The sequence below is a fragment of the Erigeron canadensis genome, chromosome 5, assembly GCF_010389155.1.
Source record: "Erigeron canadensis isolate Cc75 chromosome 5, C_canadensis_v1, whole genome shotgun sequence".
In the NCBI taxonomy this organism is placed as follows: Eukaryota; Viridiplantae; Streptophyta; class Magnoliopsida; order Asterales; family Asteraceae; genus Erigeron; species Erigeron canadensis.
The window spans coordinates 36,073,690-36,087,387 of record NC_057765.1 but is presented as its reverse complement, the minus strand read 5'-3'; the positions used below and the strand labels follow the sequence as shown (position 1 = coordinate 36,087,387).

At 35.5% G+C, this 13,698-nt stretch overlaps 4 protein-coding genes across 4 annotated transcripts; 3 read left to right on the top strand and 1 right to left on the bottom strand.

The window, feature by feature from the left end:
• Positions 1–2,748, top strand: LOC122600448. Its single transcript, XM_043773160.1, has 6 exons — positions 1–179; positions 370–527; positions 863–935; positions 1,291–1,485; positions 1,807–1,900; positions 2,000–2,748. The coding sequence occupies exons 1-6, from the start codon at positions 45–47 to the stop codon at positions 2,644–2,646; spliced, it is 1,302 nt and encodes a 433-aa protein (XP_043629095.1). The 5' UTR covers positions 1–44; the 3' UTR covers positions 2,647–2,748.
• A 646-nt stretch (positions 2,749–3,394) lies between these two features.
• On the top strand, positions 3,395–6,550 carry LOC122600446. The gene is made up of 6 exons (XM_043773158.1): positions 3,395–3,579; positions 3,690–3,847; positions 4,509–4,581; positions 4,990–5,187; positions 5,519–5,612; positions 5,711–6,550. Exons 1-6 carry the CDS (start codon positions 3,466–3,468, stop codon positions 6,385–6,387), a joined length of 1,314 nt encoding a protein of 437 aa, XP_043629093.1. The 5' UTR covers positions 3,395–3,465; the 3' UTR covers positions 6,388–6,550.
• A 208-nt stretch (positions 6,551–6,758) lies between these two features.
• LOC122600447 (beta-lactamase domain-containing protein 2-like) lies at positions 6,759–9,341 on the top strand. Its single transcript, XM_043773159.1, has 6 exons — positions 6,759–7,060; positions 7,237–7,394; positions 7,680–7,752; positions 7,935–8,132; positions 8,320–8,413; positions 8,526–9,341. Exons 1-6 carry the CDS (start codon positions 6,932–6,934, stop codon positions 9,176–9,178), a joined length of 1,305 nt encoding a protein of 434 aa, XP_043629094.1. The 5' UTR covers positions 6,759–6,931; the 3' UTR covers positions 9,179–9,341.
• Positions 9,342–9,764: 423 nt separating this feature from the next.
• Positions 9,765–13,698, bottom strand: LOC122600451 (basic leucine zipper 9). The gene is made up of 6 exons (XM_043773163.1): positions 13,365–13,698; positions 12,489–12,606; positions 11,760–11,898; positions 11,365–11,440; positions 11,054–11,179; positions 9,765–10,262 (listed from the first exon to the last, which is right to left on the bottom strand). Exons 1-6 carry the CDS (start codon positions 13,563–13,565, stop codon positions 9,984–9,986), a joined length of 939 nt encoding a protein of 312 aa, XP_043629098.1. The 5' UTR covers positions 13,566–13,698; the 3' UTR covers positions 9,765–9,983.

Sequence of the window (13,698 nt, the reverse complement as noted above, 5' to 3'; positions counted from 1 at the left end):
GATCAGTTTGAGAAAAGTCTTGTCATAATTCGTTTTTTAACAACATGAATAATAACCTGCAGCCATCGTCCGCGAGTTCAGATTGGTTATATGACAGTCCAGTAAATTCTGATGTAGAGACCAAACTGAGACGTTTCTTGGTCGAGTTAGGAAATGCTAATAAAATACTTGGAATCCAGGTGCGTGCGTGTGTTCTTTCCAATGTTCGTTTTTTTTTTATTAATAAAGAAAAAAAAAAGGTAACATGTTAGACGATAATCCACCAGATATAAGATAAGTAGATGATTATTAATTTTTGCATATGATGAACGTATATAAATATGTATATTGTAAGTTTACTAGGTATGTTATTGTTCACATTGATTATAGGTATGCGCGTACAAAGACGGGGAAGTAATCATTGATACAGCGGCTGGAGTGCTGGGAAAAGATGACCCACGTCCTGTTCAGCCCGATACCTTATTTCCGTGTTTTTCTGCAACCAAGGGCGTCACAGCAGGAATGGTACACTGGCTGGCTGATAAAGGGTATATTTGTTTGTTCTCCTTCTCTTCCGGGTCGGGTAATGTATCTAAATATGTTTAATAGAAGTGGTAATTTTGAAGGGGTTCATAACTTCTGCGTTGGCCCGAGACACTTTTTGTCCAAATATTTTGATTATTTTTTTAAGTACTTTTTGTCCAAATTGTGGTATCTACACCTCGCAAAACACATGGGACTTTTTAGGACATTTTTGTGACATTATTGTTTACTCAGAATTTGGAGTATCAGCTTCTCCAATTGTATGCTTTTAACATCAATGAAAGTAGATATCTAGTTATGTCATCAAAGGAAATGATGATAATGGGCATTCTCATTGTAGGAAGCTCAAGCTTGAAGAAAATGTTACAAACTTTTGGCCGGAGTTTGGTACAAACGGAAAAGATCAAATAAAGGTTCTCACGATTTCCAGCTCTTATGTATCTCCTCTTCGTATTTAGTTTTTTGGATCTGCGCTTTAAAAACCGATTATCTTAATATATAGTACTCACTATTTTAGGAGATAGAACACACATTCAAACACTTTGGTGACTAAAATTACGTAACATAATTGATTGTCTAAAATTGTTTGTTCAAAATCACATAATCAATTTTAAACTTAGTGATAAATATTATGCAAGATCGAGGGGTGGAAGGAACATCCAAACAGCGGTTTTTATCCGATCAACTTATTTTATACATGTTATTTATATCTTACATTTGTAACTTTATAACCACATTGAAGGATGCCATGGGACATATCTCCCGCAGGTTAATCATATACTTAATCATACGGCTGGTCTACATAATGTTCTTGCTACCATTCCTGAAGATGATCCGACATTATTTTGTAATTTTGATGAGTGTCTGAAACACATTGCTGTGGCTGCACCGGAGACTGAACCTGGTCATTTTCAGTTTTATCATTCATTATCGTACGGTTGGCTATGTGGAGGAATCATCGAGGTACCATTATATTTTCTTTAGGTTATTTAGAGCAACTCTTTTTGTAGAATAGTTAAACTCCCATATATATTTATATATATTCAGTATTATATCTATATGAAATACTGCGAATCACATATACATTCCTCAATATGTTAAACCCAGATTGAGACAGGACCATGTATGCAATTGGGCCGAGTCATACTTAACCAAACATATATTCACTAATACTCCCCTGTAAATGGACATTCCAGTTGAGGTCAAAACAAGTTTGTGGTTGATCATATGTTTGACCTAGAGTTCAAAGAATTCGGAAATTTACCTATATTATTGAATGAGCAGAAAGCATCTGGGAAGAAGTTTCAAGAGATTCTTGAGGAAGCTTTTGTTCGTCCACTTAATGTTGAAGGCGAGTTTTATATAGGCATTCCACCCGGTATGATTCCCCTCAGTTTTCACTTTCACAACTTGCCAAATAACAAAAACTCCAAATGCTTATTACTGATAAGAAGTTTGGTTTTTGCACTTGTTTTAGGTGTGGAATCTCGTCTGGCAACTGTAACAATAGATGAAAATGTGATAAGTTGGTATGTCAAACTACTCGAAACTACAGACGCCATTTCTTCTAAAAGGTCGTTCAGCACGATTTCCAACATTGTTAAGATATCCAACACCCTCGATGTTCGTCGTGCCATAATACCTGGTGGAAATGGACAATTCTCAGCTCGTGCATTGGCCCGTTACTATGCAACCCTTGTGGACGGTGGTGTAGTCCCACCACGCCATTCCTCTTCCCTTCCACCACTCGGAAGCTACCCTCATAACCCCATGTTTCCTTCCAGGAAAACGGATGAAGTTGAGACTAATATCTTTAATAACTCCAAAGAGAATACTCACGATGCCTTCTTGGGACGTGGAGATTATAAAGATTTAATCCTTCCAAATGGGATGTTTGGACTTGGGTTTCGAAGGGTTAAGACAGCCGATGGTTCTATAATTGGGTTTGGTCACGCGGGTTTTGGTGGATCTACAGGATACTGTGACATAAACAATCGTTTTGTGATTGGTGTGACTTTCAATAAGTTGCATTCTGGGGATTTGACAGGAGAGATCGTTCGTTTTCTTTGCTCGGAACTTGATCTTCCTGTACCACAAGAGTATGCTGCAGGATCACCAGAGTGATCAATTAGATTGGTTTGATCATCTAATTATCTGTACCATTTTATACCATCTGTAATCTATTTATATATTATTTTTACAACATATTTATCTTAAGATTTTAAACATCACTATTTTCAATAATTAATAATAATTAGTTAACAGATAAATTGGCCTAATGCTCGCATTATGTGTTATTAAAAGCGAGAAATATTGTTGTGGTAAGACGGAATGTTACAGCAAAGAAACTCCCGCTAATATTAAATAACTAGTGGGTTCAGGGTCAGAGGTGCGGGACCTCATTTAACTTGTTAGTGTACTTGTATCAGATAAAAAAAACTGTAGATACTTTTGCTCAAAACTTTAGGTTTTGTCTGCGTGTAGTGCGATTTCAACTATTGCCATTACGTTTTGTTTTTGATGTAGTATTACCATATATTTTTGCTAAAAAGTTTTGAATATCGAATATATATCTATTTATAGATAATACGATAACCATGTTCAAAAGTTTGCTAAACACAGGTTGAGACAAAAATCAATATCACCTTATCGTAGATTTATAATTTATTTGCTAAAGAGTTTGACACATTATATATTTATGTAACATATATACGAACAAAAAGAAAATAAAATGAAAAAGAAATAAAAAGACTCACGTACACTTGATTATTTTTCATTGGGTCACTTGACAAATGGCACTGCCATTATAATGACATTCTGTAATCTGTACAAAACAACCGTAAACGTCAAAAACATACATAACAAGACAACAAGTCCAATTATTGTGTATAGGCAGCATCTCTCTAGTTCAGAAAAGTCTTCTCATAATTTTGTTTCAGCAACATGAATACTAAGCAGTCATCAAAATGGATATATGACAGTCCGGTGAATTCTGATGTGGAGGCGAAGCTGAGGCGTTTCTTGGTTGAAAATGCTGATAAAATACTTGGAATCCAGGTCCGCTCTTTTACTCTTTTAATCCAGGTGCTGACAAAATGGCTAATTGGCTATATGATCAGTAAATGAATTTGGGTTTTGTAGTTTTGATACGTTGTTGTGTGTCTTAGGTTTGCGCTTACAAAGACGGTAAAGTGATTATTGACACAGCAGTTGGAGTGTTAGGAATAGATGATCCTCGTCCGGTTCAGCCTGATACCTTATTTCCTGTTTTTTCTACAACTAAGGGCGTCACAGCAGGCATGGTACATTGGTTGGCAGATAAAGGGTATGTATTATGCTCTCCTGTTTCCATGGCAGCTAATGGTGGACAAATAAATTTGTAGGTCTTGAAATTCGGTTAAGCAGTTGAGCCCAAATGCTTCATTGTCCAAGTGTTTTGAGGATTGTTAAATTAGTACTTACTTCATTCCAGAATTAGTATAGTTATACAAGCTATCTAATGATTACTAGTATTCCAATTTCCTGAATATAATTTAATAAAAGGGGATGTCTGCATAAACATTTATACTTCAAGTGACCTTCAGCCTGTTCGTCTCTAACCTATATACGGCCCAAATAGACCAAATGTAAAATAAATAAGTCAAAATGGACGCCTTGAATTGTGACTTAATAGACAGAGCTTGTTTTTCTATATAACAAGCATTATGGCTATATAGTCATTTCGGATTCATTAGCTTAAGTTTACTGGTGTGAAAAGTATTTGAAGTAAATCACAATTAGTATTGTAAATGTTCTCTCATGATCATTACTAATGACCAAATAACTTATCTTACTTTGGAATTTTCCCAAAATAACTGCGAAATATCGTTTTTTTGTTTGGGACGTGCATTTCACAAAGTAAATTGTTGTACCCAAAAGGATTTATATGCTATTATGTACTTTATGTAAGGAGGGAAATTAATTCAATAATGTATTTTACATTGTAGGAAACTCAAGCTTGACGACACGGTAGCAAATATTTGGTCGGAGTTTGGTACTAATGGAAAAGACCAAATAAAGGTTATTGCAATCCTATTTCTTCTTGAATTCATAGGAGATATTTATACTTGTGTTTTAAAAAAATGATTATCCTGATTATTACATCTTCAAGACTTCATCCTCAAACACTTTCATGATCAGCGTATTCAGCTGATTGTCCAATACTGAGGATTCAACGGAACAAAACCACTACTAAAATGCATACCCAAACACAGTTTAAAGTTATAAATTGAGCAGCAGAGCAAACACTAACGACTAAGATTAGGTGAGATCACTAGATGGAAGGATTATCGGAAATTATTTGTAATTAGTGATCGGGTTATCCAGACTATGTTTTTATTATGATGGCCTTCTATTTATATATGTTCTTTATAACTTTGTAACTTTATGACCTCATTAAAGGACATCATATATCTTCCTTTCCCGCAGGTTAATCATATACTCAATCATACAGCTGGTCTGCACAATGCGCTCGCTGGCATTTCTGAAGAAGATGATCTAACTTTATTTTGTGATTTTGCTGAGTGCATAAAACGCATTACTGCAGTCGCACCTGAGACTGAACCTGGTTGTGTAGAGTTGTATCATTATCTATCATATGGCTGGCTATGTGGTGGAATCATCGAGGTACCATTTTTATGTGTGTGTTTGTATTTTGTTCTCCATTAATGACCTGACCCGTTTGACCCATTCAATATGTGAGTTTCAATCCTAGATCTGTGACTGTCCAATTTAAAGAGTGCAGAAAGTTAAGATGAATAGCAACAAAGTAATTAGGGTTAAAGATGTGATAAGCGTCATTGTTATGAATGAGCTCTTGCTGATATAACCTGATAAAAGGTTGACTTAATTGCACCTCTACTATGCCATAGCTGTTCTACTTGATTTAACACGGAGGGAAAGTGGCGTCATCTATATATTATTTTCAGTCATGTACTAACAGTTACTGAATGTGTAGCATGCTTCAGGGGAGAAGTTTGGGGACATTCTCGAGAAAGCTTTTGTTCGTCCACTAAATGTTGAAGGCGAGTTTTATATAGGGATTCCTCTCGGTATGATTCCCATTAAACTTTACTTTCACAGATCATCAAAAGTTATAAAAAATCTGTTCACTAGTTAGTAGTAAGTTTTATTTTCAATGCTTGTTTAGGTGTGGAATCCCGTCTAGCAACTCTAACAATAGATGCAGCTGAACTAAGTTTAATGGCTAAACAATTTTCACCCACCTCCTCCCCTGGCTTTCTGCCATCCACATTCTCTATCAACACAGTTTCCACCCTCATAACCATATCCAACACCCTCAATGTCCGCCGTGCCATATTACCTGCTGCCAACGGACACTTCTCAGCTCGTGCTTTGGCCCGCTACTATGCCACTCTCGTGGATGGTGGTGTAGTCCCACCTATCCATTCCTCTACCCTGCCGCCACTTGGAAGCCATCCTCACAACCCCACTTCCCCTTCCAAAAGAACTAATGAAGTCCACACTAAAATCTTTAATAACACTAAAGAGAAAGTTCACGATGCTTTTTTGGGACATGGAGATTACAGCGATTTAGTCTCACCAAATTGGATGTTTGGGCTCGGGTTCACCAGGGTCAAAAAACCCGATGGTTCTATAATTGGGTTCGGTCATGGTGGTTTAGGTGGATCAACAGGATACTGTGACATAAACAACAAGTTTGCGATATCTGTCACCCTAAACAAATTATCTATGGGTTCTTTGACCGGGGAGATCATCCATTTTATTTGTTCAGAACTTGATCTTCCTGTACCACAAGGCTATAAAGGGTCAAGTGGGAAACTTGAGAAACCAGTGATCAATTAGAGAGGGTTTGAAGCATAAGTTTGAGTTGAAACTTTATATTCAACCGACTATTATTAATCTGCTGCATTTTAAATAATATCATTGTGTTACATAAGCTATAATTATTGTTTTGTAACATCCAATGCTATTTGGACTTTAATCTTGTCATATCAGCTTTTCATAACCCATCATATTTAATAAAGTAACCTCTCCAATCCTTACCAACCACTCAAGATTAAAGTTTTGGGGCCCATTTTATTTTTTTTGTTACAAAGTTCATGCACATGAACTTCTCATTGCAAACTTGACACATCAAGACAATGACTCCATTTCTATATAGTGCAGACATAACCAAAACAATGATAGTTCATAATGCTCATTGCAATAACATCATTTCAGATCCTGCCAAAACAATCCCAATCACATAAACTTGTGCCATAATCTTACAATAAAAAAACAAATTGAGTGTGCTAATCTATACAGCTAGATAAGAGTAAAGGACCAAACATCCCTCTAGTTAAATAAAAAACGCTCTACACTTTACTCAAAAGTATTTTTCAGCAACATGAGTAATATTGGATCGGCCTTGAATGCAAACTGGTTATATGACAGTCCAGTAAATTCTGATGTTGAGGCAAAACTGAGACGATTTTTGGTTGAGTTGGGAAATGCTGATAAAATACTTGGAATCCAGGTGCGACTTTTTTAACTATCTAACTAACTAGTACACAATAATTCACTTTTAGATAATGATCAGTTTTTAGATAAATAGATACGTACTAGCCTGCTAGGTACTATTCTGAGTACATGTATTGAGCTCTGGTTTCTGTAGTTGTGTTTTATACAAATTCTTGTTATTGTTTGTATTAGGTATGTGCCTACAAAGACGGGGAAGTAATCATTGATACTGCGGCTGGAGTTCTTGGTAAAGATGACCCACGACCCGTTCAGCCCGATAGCCTATTTTCATGTTTCTCTGTAACTAAGGGTGTCACTGCAGGAATGATACATTGGCTGGCAGATAAAGGGTATGTTCTCGTATTTTCATGGTAGTTAGATATGGAAAGTTAGTGAGAACTTCCGGGTCAGGTAATGTATCAAGTATCAAAATGGTTTTTGGTGACTAAAGTTCATTTGGTACAGTTGATTATTGAGTTGAGCTGAAACACTTTTTGTCCAAATAATTCGAAAAATTTCAGTTAGTATTAACATATTCTCTGATTATATGTTTTTTAACACCCATGAAATGATATGTCATGGAACAGTGGAAGGGAATAAATAAATGATAATGTGTATTTTCATTTTCATTGTAGGAAACTCAAGCTTGACGAAAACGTCGCAAACTTTTGGCCTGAATTTGGTACAAACGGAAAAGACCAAATACAGGTTCTTATTACAATTTCAATCTTTCAATTTTCTGTCTTGATGGAAGATATATATATGGAATTGCATCCTGAAACCTGATTATGAAAACAATAAAAATCAGATTCAATTATGCAAGCACTCTATCCTTTTAAGCAGGCTATTAAAACTAGTATAACTGATGCCATGGGTCTTTTCTCTCATAGGTTAATCATATACTTAATCATACAGCCGGTCTGCATAATGCGCTTGCTGGCATTTCTGAAGAAGACGATCCAAAGTTATTTTGTGATTTTGAACAGTGTCTAAAGCACATTGTTGAGGCTGCACCTGAAACTCAACCTGGTCAAGTCGAGTTATATCATTATCTATCATACGGTTGGCTATGTGGTGGAATCATCCAGGTAACATTACATACATGTATATATTATGCCCCTTCCATATATATATTACATGATTTAATTAGTAAATTTGTTAGTACTTGTTTGCCCTCTTCTCATTCCATGTCGATTCCTTGTGATCTGCCCGATTTAAACATGATGGGAATGATGGCATGTTTAATCACTATATTCTATATTCTTGAATGAGTAGAAAGCATCTGGGAAGAAGTTTCAAGAGATTCTTGAGGAAGCTTTTGTTCGTCCTCTTAATGTTGAAGGCGAGTTTTATATAGGCATTCCACCCGGTATGACTATGATCCCCACAGTTTTCACTGTAACAACTTACCAAATACTAAAAATCCAGATGCATTTTTTTCTAATTACTAATAAAAGGTTTGGTTTTTGCACTCGTTTCAGGTGTGGAATCTCGACTTGCAACTCTTACAATAGATACAAATGTGATAAGTTGGTATGCCGAACAAGTCAAAACCATCACCTATCTACCTTCAACATACACGTTCAACATGATTTCCACCATTGTTGCCATATCCAACACCCTCAATGTCCGTCGTGCCATAGTACCTGCTGCAAACGGACACTTCTCAGCACGTGCATTGGCCCGATACTATGCCACCCTGGTGGACGGTGGTATAGTCCCACCACGCCATTCCTCTTCCCTCGATAGCCAACTTAACAACCCCACATTCCCTTCCAATAAAACCGACACTAAAATTTTTATTAACTCTAAAGAAAACATTCACAATGCCTTCTTTGGACATGGAGCTTACAAGGACTTAAGCTTTCCGAATGGGAAGTTCGGGCTCGGGTTTCAAAAGTTTAAGATAGCTGATGGTTCTGTAATTGGGTTTGGTCACCCGGGTTTAGGTGGATCTACAGGATACTGTGACATAAATACTCGCTTTGCGATTGGTGTAACTTTTAACAAGTTACATTCCGGTGCAGTGACTGAAGAGATTGTCCGTTTTGTATGCTCAAATCTTGATATTCCTGTACCACAAGATCAACATAAAAGATCAACGGGGTTTACTCACAAACCTGTGATCAATTAAATGGGTTAAGTCTAAGTTGTTTCACACAGGCCATCTGGAAAGTATTATTCATAATTATGTGTATTTATATATACAAAACAAAACGCGAGGAATGTTTACTGTTCTGATTCTAGTTATGCATGAATGCACCTTTTTAATAAGAGAACCGATCATTTTTGATAAATATACCACATCATATAGGTTTAACTAAGTCAGGATTGCACATTTGACACATCCATCAAAACGAATGGTATCAATATCATCTCCCTTTGTTTTTACATTTTCTTTTGAAAATCAATACAAAATACTTCTTGTAATCATTACAGAAGTAAAACCACCAATCACATGATCCTCTCGGAAAGAAAATCATTTTAAAATCTTCATTGGCTTCGATTTAAATTTGAGGGTTACATATGCGGGAAAAGGGCCACCACTTTGACTTTGACCTATTACCAGCGCATTTGATCCTTCTATCTTGCAACATACAAGTATCTCCATGTAACAAGGCGAATTAAACAGACGAAAAGCCAAAATAGAACTTATACTACCACTGTACCAGATGTGTAATGTTTATTATGATGTGCAACATAAACATGGAATGACCTCATTCAGCATAGAATTTAGACTAATATAAGAGCATATGCCTTTCGAGTCCATACACAATCATATCATAATTCAAATCTAATACAGAGCTATATCATATCAAGATTTTGCCACAGCATTCAAATCATATAAGTAGTACATAAATTACGGCAGAGCTATGAAAATAGATAACAGGGATAGTTTACGAGAGTGTTCTAAAGCACCAAACCCGTTGATTTTATGTTCAAATGGTACTATGAGTATCCAAAGGCCATATGTCAGTTACACAGCTTCCAGCATCAGTATTAATCCCCAGTCCACCCATCACGTGTTGACCCGGTAGGGCTACACCTGGGTGGGGACCATGGTCATCACCACGTACGGTTATGGTTGGAGAGACGTTGCCCATTCTAGACATGGTTTGACTGTTGAACAATTGGGGAGTGGTTAAATGGTTCTGAATGAGGTGACTAAGGCTTGATGTTAATGAGCCCCTAGCAACAATATCTTCAGCCAGCTTCACCTGTAAACAAAGGACACAACTTTTAGCAACATTGGTTTAGTGATCATTAATTTTTTAGCTTTAAGTCTTGGCGGAACGATATGTTCGACTAGAGAAGACGCTTTCAACCCATTTATATGAAATGGGTCAAGCTGGGCTGTGGCTTATTGATAAAAGGTCAAGCAGTAAAAATAGTAATGAAAGAGAAACAGGTTGAGCAGGACAAACCCTATTTATTGTGCATTCAAATATTTACCACCACCTATATCATATAATAATATAAAAAAGTTAAATTATAAACTTAGTAATATACTTCTGGTGATCATTTTTTAACACACTAGTTATTTATTTATGAACTCAACTAAAAAAGAATAAAGGGTGTTTGTGGTGCCCAACCTTGACCAAACTTTGAATTTATTTTAAATCCGAATCCAACATACTTTTTGAACTTATTAAATCCGAATCCAACATACTTTTTGAACTTTATAGAGTTCTAATTATTGGTGACTTCTATTCAGGTAAATGGCATGAAATCTTATATTACTACCCAACATGTTCAGATAAGGATTGCCGATTCTTCGTTCAAACTTTGGCCAAACCTACTATCTGCCCTTATAAAGATCCTCTATAAGTTTCAGAATTACTAAGGTAAACAAGAAGTTCTCTGTTTCTCTATGATGTGTGTAAACATTGTGTTCCCTTCCAGCCTATGTCATATATACATACGAATACGGAATACCCATAAGCCTAGAACGAAAATGTCCATATATTCGATTCTTATTTTTACATTCATGGTTAATAATAGACATAACCTTAGCTCTCAAGGCTTCCACATCTGACTTGAGCACTCTGTTGTTGGTTGATGCATCTTTGAATTGTTGACTAGCATTGGTGAGTTGCTTGAACAACGTTCCATACTCTTCTCGCAGTCGTTCCACCTGAAACACATATTTGGTTCACATATTTTCTTGAAAAGAATGGTAATGGGCTTGGAGCTAGATCAAAATTTGATTAATTCATGTATAAGCTATGGAAAGCGTATTGCTAGTAAATAATGGCTAAGTAGATAAATCATGTTAATAAATAACGTCTATGTAGATCGATCATGTTAGTAAGTACGTACTTGTTGCTCAAGATCAGTTAAATGAGCTTGTTTTCTTCTCCTTGAGCGCCTAGCAGATTCTCTGTTTGAAACCATCCTGAAAACATGGGCAATCATATGTAAGTAGGATGGAATAAGCTTCCTTGATATATCTGTTAGATATAAATATTAGCATTGATTTTATGCTCTTGATTGTAAGTTTTTGACTAAGTTGAGAGGTATTAGTAAAGTCTAATCCTATTGTATAAATACCCTCTCAACATGAATGCTTGTAACCTTTTCCCTATTTTAATTCTAACATTCAACTTCATCTCTTTCATGCTCTCAATACCACACTTCACCATAAAAACACATAGTAGCTAAATTCTCACATTAGATTGTTTCAATATCATAAAATTCTTGACAGAAGTCATTACCTTTTAATCCGCTTAACATCCATTTGGTCGTTACTCTGTACACATTGACCAGCTTCGATTTCATCATCCGTCTGTTCATCCTCACTAGTCGCCCCAATCACATTGTTACCAGGTTTGTTATCTGAAGTGGGACTCTCAGCTGACCAAATATGAACAGGACATCAACTAACCTCAATATAAGTCGCTACAACTTTGTTATATTGACAATGAGTCAACATTCAACTATGGTGGTATATGTATGTGACTAGTACAGGTCATAAGCGTTTAATTGTTCATATAATAATTAATGCAGAGCAATCATAATTTCTTTAACACAAGTCATCAAACAGGTTGTACCAGATGGTGTTTGTATGTCCATTTTGAAAGTATTTATGTGATATCATACATAATATCATATACAACTGTAATAAATCAGTTAGTAGGAACTCTTGGATGCGGTTATTTTGTTAGAAGTTGTAGTCATTCATTGTTTAAGTGTTATGGACATTCTGATTCTATAAGGAGCTAATACACAAAATGACCAAATCATTTAACAGAACAACGTAAAACCTCTGAATTTATGCCAAATAAGGGTAAAATAGGTATAATTATTTGAACTGTTGACAATTAGTTCTGCGTTAGTATGAAACTAATTATCAAACCGACAGATATTAGTATAAATAAATATAAAGCAAAATCAGTTTACCAAAATATCCCAACACAAAATCAGATAATCCGTTCCAAACGTACCACATATCGAGGATTGGGAGTCCATAATCACCGTGACACCAGAGTTCTTCGGAGTAAGATTTTGGGGCCATAAAGGGTCTCCCGCTATTCCACCACTTGAAAACCTATATAAATTATCCTGTAACCCAAATAGTTAAAAAACAGAAAGTCATTAGTTAAACAAGAACCAGGAACCAAATCCACAAACTGATATGACAAAAGAAAAGACATTTCGAGATCAAATAAAAACTTAAAAATATGATAGAGCATCACATATATTGACAGATAACATGTATCAAATGATTCATTTTTTTGAAAGCAATTCTATTGATACGTATACACTAGCAAGTTCATATCATAGTATTCAACAACACTAAAACAACCCTTCAGACCAAACCGGACACTAAACAGTTACAGCTACAAACAATATAAGTTGCATCCATATCCAAACCCAACAAACACATAAATCTAACGTAAGGACAAACAGTCGGTAAAAAGCACGAAAACAGGTTAAAAAACCGACTATGATCCAGACACCATACACGAAAAAGTAGCACAAAATAGACGATCAAAATGAACTTACACCAACAAACCATTTTAGAGATTTATCTTTGATAATTAACTCACTAACCAAAAACATATCCAAAACATAACATGAATATAATTGCAATCATAACAACATAATCACAAGTACACTAACAATAATTTCATTATAATAATGACAAAAAAGGAACAATAAAAACAAATAAACAACAACAAAAAAACATTTTGGCCTAACTTGGGACCTACCTACCAACCAAATTACTATGATTCAACATTGAAAAGAAAACATCATCAAAATTCAATAATGGAGCATACTATAATTAAAAAAAAAAAAAGGAAAGAAAAAGGACAAACTATGTTTCCAAATTGACCACCATCGCCGACGCCGGAGAATATATCTCCGGCAACATGATGAGTAGTCCGGTGATCGGAATCATCTCCAACTGGTTGTTTTAAATACTCATAAATATCATATTCATACAAAGTTCCACTCATTATAGAAGGCGCATTAAATGGTTCTTGTTTTTTGTTATTGAAATTATTATTATGATTCATGATAATTGATTTTGATGATGAAATAATTTGTGGGTATTAGTGAAATGAATGAATTAAAGAAGACCCATATATATTAATGGAAAAAGATTGGATCTTTATGTGTTTCTTCACCATTAAGGATTTGATAAAGATT

Coding starts and splice junctions, on each gene's coding strand:
- LOC122600446 (XM_043773158.1), top strand. CDS start 3,466: ATGAATACTAAGCAGTCATCAAAATGGATATATGACAGTCCGGTGAAT. Junction 3,580..3,689: donor ATAAAATACTTGGAATCCAG/GTCCGCTCTTTT, acceptor TGTGTGTCTTAG/GTTTGCGCTTACAAAGACGG. Junction 4,582..4,989: donor ATGGAAAAGACCAAATAAAG/GTTATTGCAATC, acceptor CCTTTCCCGCAG/GTTAATCATATACTCAATCA.
- LOC122600448 (XM_043773160.1), top strand. CDS start 45: ATGAATAATAACCTGCAGCCATCGTCCGCGAGTTCAGATTGGTTATAT. Junction 528..862: donor CACTGGCTGGCTGATAAAGG/GTATATTTGTTT, acceptor TTCTCATTGTAG/GAAGCTCAAGCTTGAAGAAA. Junction 1,486..1,806: donor TATGTGGAGGAATCATCGAG/GTACCATTATAT, acceptor TTGAATGAGCAG/AAAGCATCTGGGAAGAAGTT.
- LOC122600451 (XM_043773163.1), bottom strand. CDS start 13,565: ATGAATCATAATAATAATTTCAATAACAAAAAACAAGAACCATTTAAT. Junction 11,441..11,759: donor GATGTTAAGCGGATTAAAAG/GTAATGACTTCT, acceptor CCATGTTTTCAG/GATGGTTTCAAACAGAGAAT. Junction 11,180..11,364: donor TAACTGATCTTGAGCAACAA/GTACGTACTTAC, acceptor TATGTGTTTCAG/GTGGAACGACTGCGAGAAGA.
- LOC122600447 (XM_043773159.1), top strand. CDS start 6,932: ATGAGTAATATTGGATCGGCCTTGAATGCAAACTGGTTATATGACAGT. Junction 7,753..7,934: donor ACGGAAAAGACCAAATACAG/GTTCTTATTACA, acceptor TTTCTCTCATAG/GTTAATCATATACTTAATCA. Junction 8,133..8,319: donor TATGTGGTGGAATCATCCAG/GTAACATTACAT, acceptor TTGAATGAGTAG/AAAGCATCTGGGAAGAAGTT.